At 41.8% G+C, this 17,826-nt stretch overlaps 1 protein-coding gene across 2 annotated transcripts in view; it reads right to left on the bottom strand.

The window, feature by feature from the left end:
* Positions 1-4,408: 4,408 nt before the first annotated feature.
* The window catches only part of CD79A (CD79a molecule), a 48,387-nt gene continuing 34,969 nt past the window's right edge, over positions 4,409-17,826 (bottom strand). For both annotated transcript variants that reach the window (XM_066607113.1, XM_066607112.1), the window contains 2 exons: positions 7,593-7,655; positions 4,409-6,532 (listed from right to left, as the gene is read on the bottom strand). In XM_066607113.1, the coding sequence (XP_066463210.1) occupies positions 6,419-6,532; positions 7,593-7,655 (177 nt within the window). In that variant the 3' untranslated portion in view covers positions 4,409-6,418. The remainder of the gene's footprint in view (positions 6,533-7,592; positions 7,656-17,826) is intronic.

Genomic DNA, 17,826 nt, shown 5'->3' on the forward strand with positions numbered 1-17,826 from the left:
TGAAATGGTTAAAAGGTTCAAAAGTAAGTTGAAAACATATAATATTATGAATTTTTTACCTGAAACGCAACAATAGTCTGAATTTATGATTTTAACCAAATGGCTTTTTCAGAGAGCACATCAAGGACAGCTGCTCTTCAGAAAGCAAATTATGGTTTGAAATTGGATGCAAACTATTACTACAGATGTCTCAACCTCTGTACATTACTTTCAAACAATCTGATTCTTAATAACCAGTATTGGAACAGACTGCATTACAGCACGCTATAGGGCAGGATTTGGACAGTTTTGTACTTAAAGGGGATGTCCCGCGGCAGCAAGTGGGTCTATACACTTCTGTATGGCCATAATAATGCACTTTGTAATGTACATTGTGCATTAATTATGAGCCATACAGAAGTTATAAAAAGTTTTTCACTTACCTGCTCCACTGCTGGCGTCCTCGTCTCCATGGTTGCCGTCTAATTTTCGCCGTCTAAAATGGCCTAATGGCCAAATTAGACGCGCTTGCGCAGTCCAGGTCTTCTCCTGTTCTCTATGGGGCTCCGTGTAGCTCCGTGTAGCTCCGCCCCGTCACGTGCCGATTTCAGCCAATCAGGAGGCTGGAATCGGCAATGGACCGCACAGAAGAGCTGCGGTCCACGGAGGTAGAGGATCCCGGCGGCCATCTTCACCGGTAAGTATAGAAGTCACCGGAGCGCGGGCATTCAGGTAAGCGCTGTGCTGCTCTTTTTTTCAGTCCCTGCATCGGGGTTGTCTCGCGCCGAACGGGGGGGGTTGAAAAAAAAAAAACCCGTTTCGGCGCGGGACAACCCCTTTAAGGACAGAGCACATTGCTATTGGGTCATTCCATGTCAATTGGCCTAATTTGGTAGAGGGTCCCTGCTCAACCACTTCCAATTTTACTGAAATTTTTACAGCATGGTCATATACCACCTGTATGAAGTACTGCAAAGTTTTGGCGTGTACAACCAGGTAGAGGCGCGACTACACATTCTGGCTGGCTGGCCTCCATGCCCCAGCCTCCAGATTGTTTTGACTAGCCTCTATGTTAGACTAGTCCAGGCTCCACACTTCCAAGAAGAACCGAGTCCCTAGGTGTAGGACTACAGTCCAGATAGGGTGGTTGCAAGACATAGGGGGAAAACCTTTTTTCATAGTATCTTTGACGAGAGGCTGTATTGCCGGCTCCATTGAATTCAATGGGCGTACATCGTTCTTCTCTGCCACAGCTGTTACAGAGCAGATGCTCGCAGACACTCGCAGAATTCTCGCAGCCGGATCCGACCTGGCCGTCTGCAGGCGGCCTTACATAGAAAGAAACTAAGGTAAAAGAGAGATAAACTGCTGTGAAATCAACTAAAATCAAAGTCAGATGCAGAGAACCACTACTGATAAGTGCTCCTGTATGTAGGACACAGCAGGGAGTGGGGAGAGGTGAGTATATTTGGGTTCGTTATGTTAGTGCATAGGGAACAGGTTTTACAGAAATATTACAACTCGGACAACCTCTTTAACTATTGCGCACTCCTATGAAAAAAACCGCAAATTTTATTGTAGGATGTTAGGTACCTTTCAAGTGTTTTCCACCTTTCTGAGAAGCACTGAAATGTAATTAATATATGTTGCTGTTTGGTAAAAAGCTTACTTTGCTGCAACAAACTGCCTCCGTCTGTCACCGCCACACCATCGCGATCCATCCAACCTGCTGTCTCTTAGGCCTCATTCACACGGGCTACAAAATCTCACTACAAAACGCCTGTATGTGAAGCTCATGGTTCCCAATGGGTTTTTTCAGGCTACAAAACAGCGATGATTTTGTATCAAGATTTTGTTGCCCATGTGAAAGAGGCCTACACAAACACAAAGGGATACAGAAGAACATCATAAGGCACATGTGCATGAGTTGTAAGTAATTGGTCTTGTCACATTTATGGATTCCAACCCGAAACATGACGTTCGAGGAAATGCCTTATAAGATAAACCTTTGTAGTGGAATAAACCAAACCTTTCCAAGTGAAATTCACGCCTTGTTTACTCTGGTTATCTGTGAAGGATTGGATGTCCTTGTTGTGATTTAGAGAAGCTGAGTCTTCTTTGCAGATGTAACATATAGTGTAAATTACAGTTAGCCATGCACAATAGACTAAGGCCCTTTAACACATGATGATCTATCGTTCAGATTTCTGTGACCAATGGCAGCCATGGCATTTGACAGGTGACATAACTTGGCAAAATGGCCCGGTGATGTCCAATACACCTGTCAAGTGGACTTCTAATGTAGAAGTCCCAATACAGTTTTATGGCACATCACTGATGATGTCTCTGCCCAGCCTCCTATTGGCTGCAGCAGTCACGTGGCTAAACAAGCCATATAACTGCTACAGACCAACAGAAGCTAGAATGATGGTGGGGAGGCAGCACGGCAAGCAAGGAGGTATTTGTTTATTTTTTATATACAACTCATCCGTTTACTCTCACCAATGATCTTGAATGCGGAAAACCCCTTCAATCCTTTGGTAGTCCTGTGGATTTGCGGTTAGTTAAAAGACAGATATTAGAGTGTTGTTGTTAGCAGTGTGTATTCTGAACAGGGACGAGTTACAAGTGGTGACCACAAGGGTCTGTCCTGGGTCCTATTCTCTTTAATATGTTCATAAGTGACATAGGAGAAGGTTTAATAAGTAAGGTCTGTCTATTTGGTGGTGACATAAAAGTGTGTAATAAGCTTCACTCTCTTAGCGATGTCTTGAACATAGAAAACAATCTGAGAGCCTTCACACGTGATTGAATATTCCACAACAGCATTGCGGAATATGTCCTCCTGCAGAATATTCAGCACCAAAATCCATACTGCTAACATGCAGATTTTGGGGTGGAATTTAAAATAGTAGAATTCTACCAGTAATTCCGCATCAAAATTCGCAGTTAGCAGCTTGGATTTTGGTGCAGAATTCCAAAACGGCATATTCCAAAAAAATGTTGCAGAATATTTTGTTCCGTGTGAAAGGTCCCTTTAAGCTTTACTGAATAAATGGTCAAAACAATAGACACTGCAGTTCAACGTTTCCACATGTAAAATAATGCACTTGGGGAGAAGGAATCCTCAGACTGAGTAACATATTGGCTGTTCTGTGTAATCCAAGACTTCAGAAGAGAAGGATTTAGAGGTTCTGATTTCTGACAAGTTTTAAGTGAGTGCACGGTGTGATCAGGCAATAAAGTAAGCAAGGAGCATGCATAGAGGTATGAACAGTAGAAAGAGGGAGATTATGATTTCATAGGTAATTAAATAATTCTTGTATGGATAAGCGGGACTGACTTCATATTTGAAATAAAGGCTTTTTGAGTGCAATTCCTGCCGACAAATATGTCCGTTATCTCCACAGAAGTTTTTATGCTTTTTATGATGTCTTCCTCTCTCATCATTTCCACCGACCGCAGCTCTACTACAATGTCCAGCATCCTTACTGCTGTCATCTTAGTCAGCGCTTCGTCTGCCCACTTCCACCTCAGCTGAAGTTGGCTGCGGTGAGGTTGCTGAGTGCCGTGTGCAGTTCCAACAACATGATGGGAAACTGTGAATGCTCTGGGACACCATCTGGTCCTGTCCATCCACACATCTGATCAGAGATGACAAGCCATGGACTGGACTGGAAATCCACTAAATCAAGCTGATGCTCAAGATGTCAGTGAAAGGGCAGAAAATGGAATTAGATGGTGTCACATGATGGTCAATAAAGTATATAAAAAGTGCCTTATTAACCATAATTAACATCAAAATTGCCCAAAGGGCAAGAAAGACCCCGATTGAATACCGTCATTAAAATCAAACTTTTATTAAAACTAAATTAAAATACTAAGAAGCATAAGAATTAAAAATACAACCCCCTGAACAGCAAACCTGGGAGTGCTAAGACACCTATAATATAAGTGCTGCTACAATATGCTTTACACTGTGCTTTATAGAGCTCTTCTAAATAGCTAGTAGCTATATAAGACATCAAGCAGGTCACTGCTGCAGACTAATGACTCAATATAATGCTTAAATAATAATGCCCGGTCTGCGTGCTTGAGCTAAAAGAGACATAGAAACCCCTCCAACATGTTTTGCCAACATAGTGGTGTCCTCGGGGGTCTGGGGTTACTAGTAGAGATGAGCGAGCATACTCGGTAAGGCGATATACTCGAGAGAGCATCACCTTTTTCGAGTACCTTTTGGCTTGTCCCAGAAGATTCGGGGGGGGTCGCGGGCGGCGCGGGGCAGCGAGGGGGAGCGGAGAGGAGAGTGAGAGAGATCCCTCTCTCTCCCGATCCCCTCTGCAACCCCCCGCGGCCCCCCCGAATCTTCAGCTACAAGCCAGCAGGTACTCAAAAAAGGTGATCCTCTCTCGAGTATATCGCCTTACCGAGTATGCTCGCTCATCTCTAGTTACTAGGATGATGGTTGATGGTAGATGCTAATTAACATAGAAACAGTACTTGGAGGCATAGTGAGAAAACTACTGCTTTGAATTGTAAGATTTAAAAGGTCCCAGAATATCCTTTAATATAGGATCATTGGCCTAGACCAATATTATCTGTTACTTTCAATCACTGGCCCTAAGAAACCAAGTTGTACATCTTTACTGCACTATCATACTGTACTTTTCATACTTCGCTGGAATTGTCCTCAAAGGGGGGTATCCACTTTAGACACTCTCTACTTGTTAGAAGAGTTCCTTCACAATCAAATGAACACAAAGTGTCCCCCTGCTTGGATACCAATAGATCAGCCCTAATCTGTGGGGAAACCTGGCAGTAAGTGTAGAACATTCCTGCAGAGCCAGCATAGGTGAAGTTACACTTTTATCAATGGGTTGTCTGTCTAATGCAGGACACGATAGGTCATCCAGAGTCAGAGATGCTCTTTGTAACTGCTTTCAGCTCTTGCAAAGAGATGAGGGTCCTGAACAGAGTACCCCCTCTAATAACTCTATTATAGGGATGTATAACAATGGGTTTTCTAAATTGGACGACCTTTTTAACCCCTTAAGGGCATGTCCCTTTTTTTCTATTTTCGTTTTTTCCTCCCCCCTTTAAAAATTATAACTCTTTTATTTATCTATCGAATTAGCTGTATGAGGGCTTGATTTTTGCAGGACGAGTTGTATTTTTGAATGGTGCTATTTATTGTACCATATAATCTACTGAAAAACTTTTAAAAAATTCTAAGTGCAGTGAGATGGAAAAGGCCTAAAATTAAGCTATCTTTGAGTGCGTCTTGTTTCTACTGCGTACACACTACATTAGAAATGACATCATAACTTTATTATATGGGTGAGTATAATTACTACCATACCAAACGTATATAATTTTGTTTTTGCTGTACTACTTTTATTTTCTTCAAAGATATTTAATTTTTTTAAATTATTTTCTGCTGCCATCTTCTGACCACAATAACTTTTTTATTTTTCCACTGACTTAGTTTTGCACCAGTTTATTTTGTGCAGGACGACCTGTAGTTTCCGTTGGTAGCATTCTGGAGTACAAAATTACTTTTTGATCACTTTTTACTACATTTTTGTTTGAAGACAGGGTGACCAAAAAAAGCTCAATTCTGGTGTTCTTTCTTTTCTGGGGGCATTTTGTTTTACATTTATTCCTTTTTATTTTTTTTAATAATTGGTAATACTTTTTTAAACTTATTGTACCCAGAGGGTACAAGAACTTGGGATGCATTGATCGCTCCTGCAATAAGATGTAATGCCATAGCATTACATTATACGGCAATCTGACAGGCAGTCTATCAAGCCACACCACATGCATAGCTTGATAGACATTCTACTAAGACAGCCCTGGGGCCTTTCAGATGGCCGCTTGGCTGCTATGACAACTGCACAGCAATCCGCGATCTCTCTTCATACATACCTTAAAGCTGCAGGACGTAAATGTACGATACTATTTCGATTGAAAATGATTACATTACTTATCATTTATTGCTCATTTTAAGCAGACATAAAAGTCATCATTCACTCGATTGTGAGTCGTTATGTGTAAAACGTGATCATTAAGTTGTTCCCATTTATTGGCACGGTTTCCTGAAAGATCAATGATCGGGTGAACGAGCAAATGACGAAAAAAGTTAAATGATTATTTGCACTTGAAAACTGATCTGTCATCATTTGCTCGCTCCAACAATTTCTCGCTCAATGTAAAAGGACCCTTAGTTGCACTTTACAAATACTGCAGACATGACAGAGGTGTACACAATATAAGAACATTTAACAAGTTGGGTGATACAAGGTGAAGATCTGTAATTTTTGGTGATTGAACACAATGAGGTCATCTTGCAGACTCTAGTGATATAAACACAAAAGCTGGGATAGTTTCAGATGATCCACTATTTGTTTTTCCCATGTGGCACAGATTTCAGGAGTCAAGGCTTCTCCAACTGAATATCTGTTGCTCGCAGGGTGCCCACATCTTCATAGGTGGCTTGTAGACCACGGCAGATATCTTCATACAATGAACAGTCCTCCAAGTTAAGGCCCTTTAAAGTCAGATAAATAATAACTTTTTAATAGTCTTTCAATAAAGAATTCAATCAAGTATAGAAAAAAATTCCAGGCCCTCAAACATGTCCATAAAATGCCAAACATATACCAGGCAGAAGAATAGTGGATAATAGTATGAATGTGGACCATGGATCCAACAAATGTGTGCCTAGGAGGCAGCTTTATGCAACTGGAAACTTTCTACATTGCTCTTACTATAATGAATGATCAGACAAGTTAAACCTCACTCCCTTAGCTAAGGCCCATCGTGCCTGCCATCATCTGCTGAAACACAAGATATTAATAAGGACTCCCACTGTATAAAAATGCCAAAACACATTATATGAATGTCAGCTGAAGCTGCCCATTTCAATAGAAACATCCAACCATCTAATCTGGATGACGGTATTCCAATTCTCCCCCAATTGCCGATATTTAAAGATAAACTGTTGTCAGAGTTTTCCAGCAGCAACTTATTCGCTTCCCTCTATTAAGAACACAGGCATGCTTGATCAATCCCATCATGCATGTCTTTAGATAGTTTGGGGGGAATAGCTATTAGCTATTGGCCAAATAAGAATTTGGCCAACAGCTATCTAAAGTATATTGCCACCTTTAGCCAGATGACCACAAGACTGTGCACGACTGGCAAGAAGTATTGCAGATTGAAAAGTACTAGTGAATGCGACTCGATGAAGTTTTAGTGATATTAAGATAACTATTGCTTGAGGAGAATCTATCAGTTTCCATTTCTCTTGGGACCAGCTCCAGTTGTACATAGGTCCTTGGCCACTAGAGTCACGGTGAGCTATCAAACTGCCCTATCTCTTGGCTAGCATAGACCATGTTTATCCAGACTAGTATGGGTCCCTCATGCTCAGTGGGTTCTGACATCTGTCCTGTCTGTACCAGTTCTAAGACTTCTCCCACCTAGAGATTACAGTACACATGTCTAAAGCTAGGAGACAAGAAATATACCCCATCTTGAAGTGAAGCATTTTGTTCCCAACATTTCAGAAACTAAAATGGCACAAATGTTACCAGCAAAATTCTCACCTCATAAAGATTTTCTCCTTCAGCTTCTTTCAAAGATATTGAGTTCTGATATTCCAAACGTTTCTGTTGGCAGAATATGCAAGATCATGAGTCAATAATGAACCATGTGCTCCTTTGAGAAATCTCATTTGTAGATGGAGCAATTAGTAAATAGGAGACAGATTATAGACATATTGGTTGGCAATAAAAGAAAGAAACTCTGAATAATTTCGCATATGATTGCACTATGATTGATTGCACACGGGATCAGATCAAGGACTGTGGAGACCCCTAGCCAAAACATATAAACCAGCACACCCTATAATTTTTTTTTGCAAATACCAGTAGTTCTATACAGACCTGCATAAAACAGCCATATAGTGCAACATTATAGCGTTAAAGTACCAAACAGTGGCCAAAATGCCTACATAATGGCAGGGTTGTCACCACGATCTGCACTATGGATCAAAAGTTTTAGAGTGGCTCAATTTTTACAGTTATTTTTTTACATTAACACAGTTTAACTCCATCAAATAACGTGAAATGGTTAAAAGGTTCAAAAGTAAGTTAAAAACATATAATATTATGAAATTTTTACCTGAAACGCAACAATAGTCTGAATTTATGATTTAACCAAATGGCTTTTTCAGAGAGCACATCAAGGACAGCTGCTCCTCAGAAAGCAAATTATAGTTTGAAAGTGGATGCAAACTATTCCTACAGATGTCTCAACCTTTGTAGATTACTTTCAAACAATCTGATTCTACATAACCAGTGTTGGAACAGACTGCATTACAGGACCCTTCAAGGCAGGATTTGGACAGTTTTGCTCTTAAGGACAGAGCAAATTGCTATTGGGTCATTCCATGTCAACTGGCCTAATTTGGGAGAGGGTCCCTGCTCAACCACTTCCAATTTTACTGAAATGTTTACAGCATGGTCATATACCACCTGTATGAAGTACTGCAAAGTTTTGGCTTGGTGTATAGCCTGGTTGAGGCACTAGAGACTCTTCTCAAAATTGAAGGTGGTCGAGCAGGGACCATTAGGCCACTTGACATGAAATGACTATTATGAACAGCAAAAAGGCAATTAACCAAAGAACACAGACAATCATCACCCTGTAGGCCTGGCCTACAGAGAAATCGCCAGGCAAGCCAAGGTGGCAGACAGTAGAGTGCCCTATACTATCAAAAGGCAATTGAAAACTGCAGGAAACTCTGACAGGAAGAGGTCTGGCAGATCACAAGCCACTACAAAATCAGATAACTTTTTGAGGGTCAACAATTTGCATGATCAGCGCCTCACAGCACAAAATCTTCAAACACAGTTTCATGTAGGAAAAAATAAATAAGTTTCAATTTCAACTGAGAAGAGAGGAATTCCATCTGCAGGTGTAACAGGTAGAGTATCAGTAAGCAAGTCACTGCAAAGACTTCAAAATAAAAAAAAAGACTTGCCTGGGCAAAGCAGCACCTCCATTGGACTACTAAAGAGTGGCAGAAGGTCTTATGGACTGATGAATCTTTGGTACATCACGCAGGGTTTTTGAATGCCATTGAGTAGGTGAAAGAATGATTCCTGATCCTCTGACACCAACTGTCAAACATGGAGGAGGAAGCATGATGGTCTGGGACTCTCTTGCTAGTTCCAGAGTTGACAACTTGCACATAAGACTGCCGCACTGGGCAAAAAGGACTACCACAATATCTTGATATGCCATGCAATACCCTCTGGTGTGTACCTAGTTGGTCAGAGGTTCATATTACAGCAAGACAATGATCCAAAACATACTTCTAGATTATGTTAAAACTACTTAAAAAGACAAAATGAAACTGGTAGGCTTCAAAGAGTGGAATGGCCGGCATAGTCCCTAGACCTAAAACCCAATGAGCTTGTTTGGGATGAACTGAACAGAAGAGTGAAAGCAAAGCAACCTACACATGCAGAACATTTGTGGGAACTTTTGCAACAATGTTAGGAAGAAATTTCTAAACTATATCTGAATACAATTGTAGAAAGAATGCCTCAAGTGTGTATAGCTGTCATATTAGCTAGGAGGTGGATACTTTGAAGATTCGAAAATACAGATTTAATTTGGTAAAACAAAGTTAATCCATTATTTTATTCATTTTTTCTATGCTTTCATTTCAAAGTACATTTGAGCCATTAAACTATGTTAACATCAATAAAAAATGGAAAAATTGAGATGTTCTAAAACGTTTGACTGGTAGTGTATGTTTAAGATGATCTACCATTGAAAAAATTTTGAGTAGGCTGCATGTGGTGGTAGTTATGGCGTGCCAGTTATGGCCTTTATTATTGAAGGACTAGGGAAAATTGTGTATTTTTGCCCATGATATACTCCACATGTAGTGGCCCGAAGTCTATATATCTGGCCCCTCCATAACTGTCATACATGTCATGTCTTACGTGGATGCTCTGTGCAAATTGTCCTGTCACTAGTCATGTGTGATAAGCTGATCACGTACTTTATTAAATAAAAGGAGAAGTTTTCCACACCTCTGGTCACTTCCTACATGCTTTAACCTGGAGTGTTGCACCTTCTCCCCTACCAGTTTTTTAGTCCTATTCTCTTACTCTGTCACGCCCACCCAGGTGGTGCGTCATCTAGTCACGCAGCACCTCCACTATTGAAGTTACCACTTCACTCTCTTCACCACATATGTAGTGTTATTGTTCACAACAAACACAACTGTATGGGTTTTGCTCCACCCCTCTTTTTCCTTCTCGTCCACAATGTCTATGAATGTCTGGGATATGTCTGAGAAAAGTAGTAATTTATGTTGTTACCTGGGTATGTAAGATATAAATATGAGTGCGAGGTGAGGTGTAAGAGAGTTCCATTTCTTCAACTGCTTTCCAATGAGCTATTAACCCTTTCCAATCCAATTATTTTTTCTCATCCATTCTCCCCAGCTCCAAATAAACTGGAGCTAGTGAGAATGGATGAGAAAAAATATATTTACCTGCACCGTCCTGAACTGACAGAGTTCAGGAGGGTGCAGATGCTCACTGCACCATGGGGGGGGGGGCTGCTTACCTGTCCGGCATCTTCCGCATTCTCCCTCTGCCTCCTGGCTCAGCGATCATGTGACCGCTGGGGTCAGGTGGCACCCAGCGGTCACATGATCACCGAGCTGGGACACAGAAGGGAGAATGCGGAAGACGCCAGACAGGTAAGCAGGCCCCCTCATGGTGCAGGCTCCCGGCTCGGCGTTCATGTGATCACTGGGGGTCAGGTGACACCGACGGTCACATGATCGCCGGACGGAATCTCCGTGCATTACATAGCGCTAATTGAGGGCTATGTAATGTGTAAAGGAGAAGGCAGAAAGGGTTAAAAACTCTTTCTGCCTTTTCCTCGGGGGTCCTCGATGAGGACCAGTGCAGGAGTGCATCTGCACCCGATGTGTCTGATGATTGGGTGCAGATGCACTCCTGCACTGCAGTGTCGGGCCTGCCCCGACATCGGAGCTGTGGAGGGAAATTATGATGTCGGGGCAGGCACGACATTGGATTGGAAAGGGTTAATGAGGACTGTATGACAGTACTGGGGGATGATGGAGGAGATCAGGAGGACAGAGCAGCAGAGTAAGCTACTATTACAGAGAGCTGTAATTTACTCTGGGTGAATTTCCTACTCTTATCAGCAGTAAAGGGAAATGGGAATAGAAGTTCCTCAAAGATAGGATGAGAAATGGTTGTGTAGTATTAAGTGGGCATGGTTATGCTACACAACCTCTGAAAGAGAAGAGGGGAGGGGGAGCTAGGCTGAGAAAGACCAGCTGATGAGTGTTGGGAACGCTCCCTCAGCCAGAAACATGAATGTAGGAGAGCCTGCAAACCAAGTATGATGTTTTCTAAATGCATGAGAAGGAAAACTCAATTCAAAAACAGATACTGAAAGTATATAATTTTTTCTGCAGGCACTTAGTAAGATGTGTGTGTTGATTTTTCATGCAAAAAGGTTCCCATGGCCTTTAAAAGAGATCCATCTCTAGAATATGTCAAAGCTATTGGGTACACACACAAAACATACATACTACAGCTAAATAGCATGCACCAGAGTCTTCTAGGCCAGCAAAAAGCTCCAAGAGGATCAATGTAGGTGTATGTAGGGCAGTGTTCTAGTGTTCTCCTTTAAATGAAAATGTAAACAGAGATAGATATAGAGTACAAGTTCTTTAACATTTCTTAGAACTGGTTCAATAATACTTGGCAGTTTCAGTAAACACAGTGTGTAGAAATATTGGCAGTTGCAAGATGCTAGATGGCACCATAACTTGAACATTATGATTAAATGCCAGATAGTGGCAGTTCACCATACCAGTAGGCAATGTACCAGGAGCTGAGTGCACTGGTTCAATACTATAGTACCTGTTTCCTTGAAAATAAGACATACCCTGAAAATAAGACATAGCATGATTTTCCAGAATTTTTGAGGATGTAAAATGATTTTTCAGGCTTTTTGAGGATGCTTGAAATATAAGCCCTACTCCAAAATTAAGCCCTGCTAACAGTTAATTAAAAATTTAAATAGTGTCCAGGCAGCTATACATGTAAAAAAGTTAAACCTTTTTGAACAAAAATTAATATAAGACACTGTCTTATTTTCGGGGAAACACAGTATCAACACAGAAAATAGTATGTGAGAACAACAAATAAAACCGTCTCTCAAAGCTACAGTCACTACAGCATATTTATATATGAATGTAATAACATAAGAGGAGCAAAGATCTGAGTACTCTCTTAGGTAACAAATTGTCCATGTAAAAGAACATGCAGTCTTTTTTACCTGCAGGGGAGAAGGAGAGACATGGTGTCCCACCCCCTTCTCTCATATGCAGAGAAACTCTTCAGGCAAGTTTTGTTTTCTTCACATATTACCAAGCAATATGTGACTATTTAATTTAATTTACAAAAAATAAAAAAATGCGCAATTTGCCCTCGTGATATATGCTTTTAAAGTCACCACATATTAACTAGTTGCTGTCATGTATTTTTAACTTCCTCTCTCTGTGCATTGTTAGCATGACAGAGACAATCACTTCCTACTATATGATTGGTCAGTCGTCCACTTTAGGGGTAGTGACTCAATTAGTGCAATCATGATCATGTGACATTAGTTTTGATTGGAAATCCTATTCAAATCAAATAATGCATGTCTGCCAAAATCATATTTTGAGATGTCACTTTGTATCCCTACCCAAAGCCTATTCAACTGTAGTGGGACCGTGGTATTCTGTATTATGCTAGGGCTTGGAATACAACTGAGAAGCCAGTTTGTAGTATTTCTTGTATTCAGAACAACTAGATTTTGACGGGGTATAAACAGTGTGAGTTAACAGTGAGTTATCAAACCTGATGCTTTTCACAACCAAAATATATCCTAAATGTGTCCACTCTAAAGGTAAAGTCCCCTGGTGTAAGCACTGAGTCATGACTGATTTCTAGGGTTGATGTCACATTGTGACGTTTTCTTGGCAGACTTTTTTGCAGCATGATTTGCCATGGCCTTTCCCAGTCATCTTTTAGCCACCGGTAAGCTGGGTACTTATTTTACTGACCTTGAAAGGATAGAAGTCAACCTTGAGCCAGCTACATGAACCACACAGGGATTGAACCCACAACCTTCAGGTTGTAAGCCACACGGGTCACTACTCATTAGTAATTATAACAACTTAACATTATACTGCTCGACCAGGACAATAAAAACACTGTCTGATTAGTCTGTTTATATTGTTGTTAAAATGTGGATAAATCCAACTCCTTGTAATATTTTGAGTCTAATAATGTAACCTCTCATAGTGGTTTGGGTGCCCTGCACAGCTTGGGAAGCCCACCAGTACACAGCAGGTCAAATGAAGGCAATAACAGTTCCAAGTTCAAAATGACAGTGGTCGGCGACTTGAAAGTTACAGTTTCAACTTGATTGCTTTTATGTTCTTAAGTGTGCACACTGTAGTCCTACCTTAGAGACTGGTCTCTATAGCGGTTCTCTGTAACATGACTAGGTACAACGGAGTCGTCGCTGTGACCACTTACCCCCCCATTACCCCTTTTAACCTAGCTTATCTAAAATAAACACCGACAACTTCTTTTTGGATTAAATTTGGCCACAGCAGCCAATTTTATTATAACATACAACAATAAATCCTGAATAACACTTTTTTAACCCTGATCCTAACTACTATGGAGAGATCCTTGGAGTTCCCCACAAAATTATCTGTCGCCTCACCCAAAAAACAAGGAAGATAGGTGTAACTGTCTCCCGTCTCCTAAAAATCCTGACTCGGGAAACCCTATCTTCCAAACTACGCCTCCCGTCTCCAATCACCTGACTCAGGAGACTCGCCATTTACCTCGAGTCACCAACCTCCCGACCCCGAGGCTATCTAGCCATACCCCGGCTATTAACAACCACAACTTTAGCAGGTAACCCCCTGCCAAACAAGAGGCGACAGACCCACCTACAATTTAAAACTAACCAGAGGGGGGAGGAGGTAACTCTACTAACCCCTGCCTCCCCCCTTACCCCCTCTTATATTGACTCCAAGGACCCCTCCCTAACCGCTGCTATGACGATTTACCTAACCCCCTCCTACCCCTAACTCTAAGGGCGGGTGGGTGGGACTCTTCTCCCCGTCCAGGTTCCAGGTCCTTCTTCTTCCTCTGCTGCTCCCGGAATGACTCCTCCCCCTTTTCTTCCCGCTCTTTCTATCCCATAAACCTTTGCTCCCCCTCATTACACCCCCTCCCTTTTAACCTCCACCTCACCTTATTTTCATTTAAAATATTAACCCTTTCCTCCCCGTTAACCCCGTCATGATCGCCTTCACCTACGGCCCTGCGGGCCCCGGTTCCGGCCTCCCTTTTGCAATGTTTCTATGAGTTGTGTATGGCTTCATTGCTTCTTTTCTCTCTGGCAGTGCTGACCCATCCTCTTTTAAAAGACTGGCAACCTGTGCTCTTACTGAACAATTTTCCTGTGCTCTCTCAGTGCAGATAGTTGTCCTTCTACCAGCAGAGTAGACTTGGGGGACCCGTGTTCACTCCTCCTGAGTTACTCCAAAACTAACTGTATCACCAGTTCTCTAGGAACGCACCTCATAAACCCTGTTTCACTCCTTTTCTGTCAGCTTACCCGAAGACTACCAGTCAGAAAATTGTCCAGAGTAAAGTAATTCAGGGGGGTTGTTATACAAAATAGCCACTAGAGTTCATCATAACATCAAGTTTCTCATCACATTCAAAATATTACAGTTTACAAGTACCATCTATGTTTTCTTCATACATTCCGGCAGCATAGCTTCCTACACAACAGCAAACTAGAACTTCATGAAACTCTTTACAAAAAGTTGTATGTTTACTCAACAGAAATGCTTCTGATCAAAGTCTTCAAGCTCAGGAGTTGGAGGCATGGGGAAAGTATTGTGGCACCTGGCAGGCATGGGTGGCTTTTAGGTCTTCAGATGGGCTTGGCAGGTGGATAGAGACGGGCATTCCCTGAGGAGCCTGGATTTGGAGTGAGGCCCGGTCAAGGGGGGAACCAGATCTAGGATCTGGGTGTCTGTCACCTCCTCGCCCGTTCTTGTCACTTATGTTCAATCCTGGATGTGACCCTTCCTGGTCTGTGTATTTGTCTGGAATCCTCCCTATATTTATATGTTTATCTGTTTGGATTCTATTATCGGGTTTATTGTTGGAGGAGCAGGTTTGTGGGAGACTGGTTGGCGGGAAGGCAATTTGCCGGCAGAGAGGAGAAAGCCTTAGCTGAAAGGGCCCATATGGGTACGTTCAAACTGACGCCCAGAAGGGCACTGGCTTACCCCAGCACTGATGGTTTTCTCCACTCGGATTCTTAGGGGTCAAGTTGATTGAGTCTAGTTGCAGTCTGGTGACCCCTGTAAGGTACAGTTTTATTCTTTGCGAACCTGTCAAGTTAATGGTCTGTACTGTCCGATCGGGAGGTTTCCCTATTCTGTTTTATTCTTTCACTACCAATGAAACTGTAATACTGAGTAATGCTTATGAATGCCCTCACTACCTTAACCTTACCCAATTTCCTTAACCTTTGTTAATGTTATTATGTATGTTGAAAAATGTTCAATAGAAACTTTTTGAATCAAAAAAGTCTTCAAGCTTAACCCAAAAACTTAGCCCATGTTTTAGACCTGATCTGATTTGCTTTTTATTTTGTTGAAAATGACACAACAGCACATTATAGAAGAGACCACATTTTATTGTTAGCTTTCTACCAAATACATGAATTTGAATTCACAGAGAACACAACACATACTAGTTATCTCTTTGTCACAAGTAGAGATAACTGAAGAAATGAATGGCTAAGCATTAAAGTAAAAGTAGTAATAAATATATTGATATAAAATGATTAGCCTAAGGCCTCATGTCCACGGGGAAAATCAGATCCGCTGCAGATTCTACATGGAGAATCTGCAGCGGGTCCCTCCTGCCCCGCGGACATGAGCGCTGAAAATAAGAATTTAAAAGCATTTACCTATCCGTAGCGGGCGGGGAAGGTCAGCTGTTCCTCACGGCCGGATCTTCATTTTCGGCCGGCGGATGAATTCGTCACGCCGGCGGCACGTCGCCGGCACGTCGGCAACGTGCCGCGCGCATGCGCCGGGCACATCCGCCGAGCCGAAGCAAGAAAGATGCGGCCGTGAGGAAGAGAAGACCTTCAGCGCCCGCTCCGGGTGAGTAATTCTTTTAAATTCCTATTTTTGGTCTCCCGCGGATCCGGACGGCTTCCATAGGCTTCAATAGAAGCCCGCGGGAGCCGACCCCGCGGGAGACCCGCATGAAAATGGAGCATGGTCCGGATTTTTTCATGCTCCATTTTTTTTTAAATCTCTTTTATTGACGATCCGCGGGTATTTATCTACCCCGCGGGTGGTCAATGCATCCCTATGGGGTGCGGATCCGCGGGCAGAAGAAGAGTTAAAATCCGCTGCGGATTTTAATTCTTATTTTGCCCGTGGACATGAGCCCTTAGACATAGTAGTAATGATGAGATCAAAGGGTTTGCATATTAGAAGGATCCCTCAATGATAAGCTGAATCAATTAATTGTAATTTTTTTTGGTGAAGGTGGTAAGTGTTCAATTTTTCTATACCGCCACCCTAGGGCAAATGAAGTATTACACATTTTCCATTGAAATCAATCTGTTGGTTGTGTAATACATTGATATTTTGAGTTCCCCCAGAGAGAGAGAGATGTTCTTTCAAGCTGCTCTCCAATCTAGTTAGTAGATCTTGGCTAATCAATGGGGTCCTGAATAGCAACCCCATCTATAGAAGTAATATTAGTAGATTAACACTTTTAAATATACATGTTAAAGTTGCAGCCTATTCTAGACTGCTGTCACCCTAGACACTGTTTATTTGACAGTCGATAGGTGGCAACATGACTGATGTGTGGACTATGTCACTCCTTCATATAGCGGATGGCATTACACGGTTGCCATTTAAATCAATGAGCTGTCCATGTAAAAAACAGACATGTCCGGTCCTCCAGAGTGAGAGATGCTCTTTTTAGCTGCTCTACAATACAGCTTACAGATGAAGGTCCCAGAAGAGGGATCCTCCTCAATTCTTTATTCCTGAGGAAGGGGGAGGTTCCCTGAAACGTTGGTGCTGCTGCCAACGTGCCTCCACGCTCAGCTCTCTTGTCTCATCACTCCCTTCTTTTGCTGTGCATGAATTGAAGCACTTTATGCTGAAAAAAAGCCTTGTGTATGTATGCCTCGAAAGCCATGAGATAAAAAAGTAAAAGCAAGCATTGCATTATGAGGTCTGTGATTTATTATGCCAAGCCTTTTACGCAATCTGTCTAGTGATGAAGACATGTTAGTCCATGTTAGTCCTCTAGGACTATCAACAGCTGTTCATCAGTCAGGGACGTGTAATCATTGCTGCTGGCTTTGTTTGTCGTGAAATAAGCTTCCCATATATGCTTGGGCACTTCAGCTTTTTGGCATCGCTATAAGACAGGAATGGGAAGAATTTTCTTAACTTTGCAAAAATGGTTGAAAGGGGGTAATTTATAATCTTACTTACAAATGTAATGTAAAATAATAAAATACTTCTAAGATTTCCTGAAATAAAATACCAGTAAATAGTCATCCTCTCCTGTCTCTTTAGTATTTCTGCGCCTTCCAAGTAACTGCTAATTCTTTAGAAACTATTATCCCTGGAGGAAAAATTTTGGA

Source organism: Eleutherodactylus coqui, chromosome 6 (assembly GCF_035609145.1).
Source record: "Eleutherodactylus coqui strain aEleCoq1 chromosome 6, aEleCoq1.hap1, whole genome shotgun sequence".
Classification (NCBI taxonomy): Eukaryota; Metazoa; Chordata; class Amphibia; order Anura; family Eleutherodactylidae; genus Eleutherodactylus; species Eleutherodactylus coqui.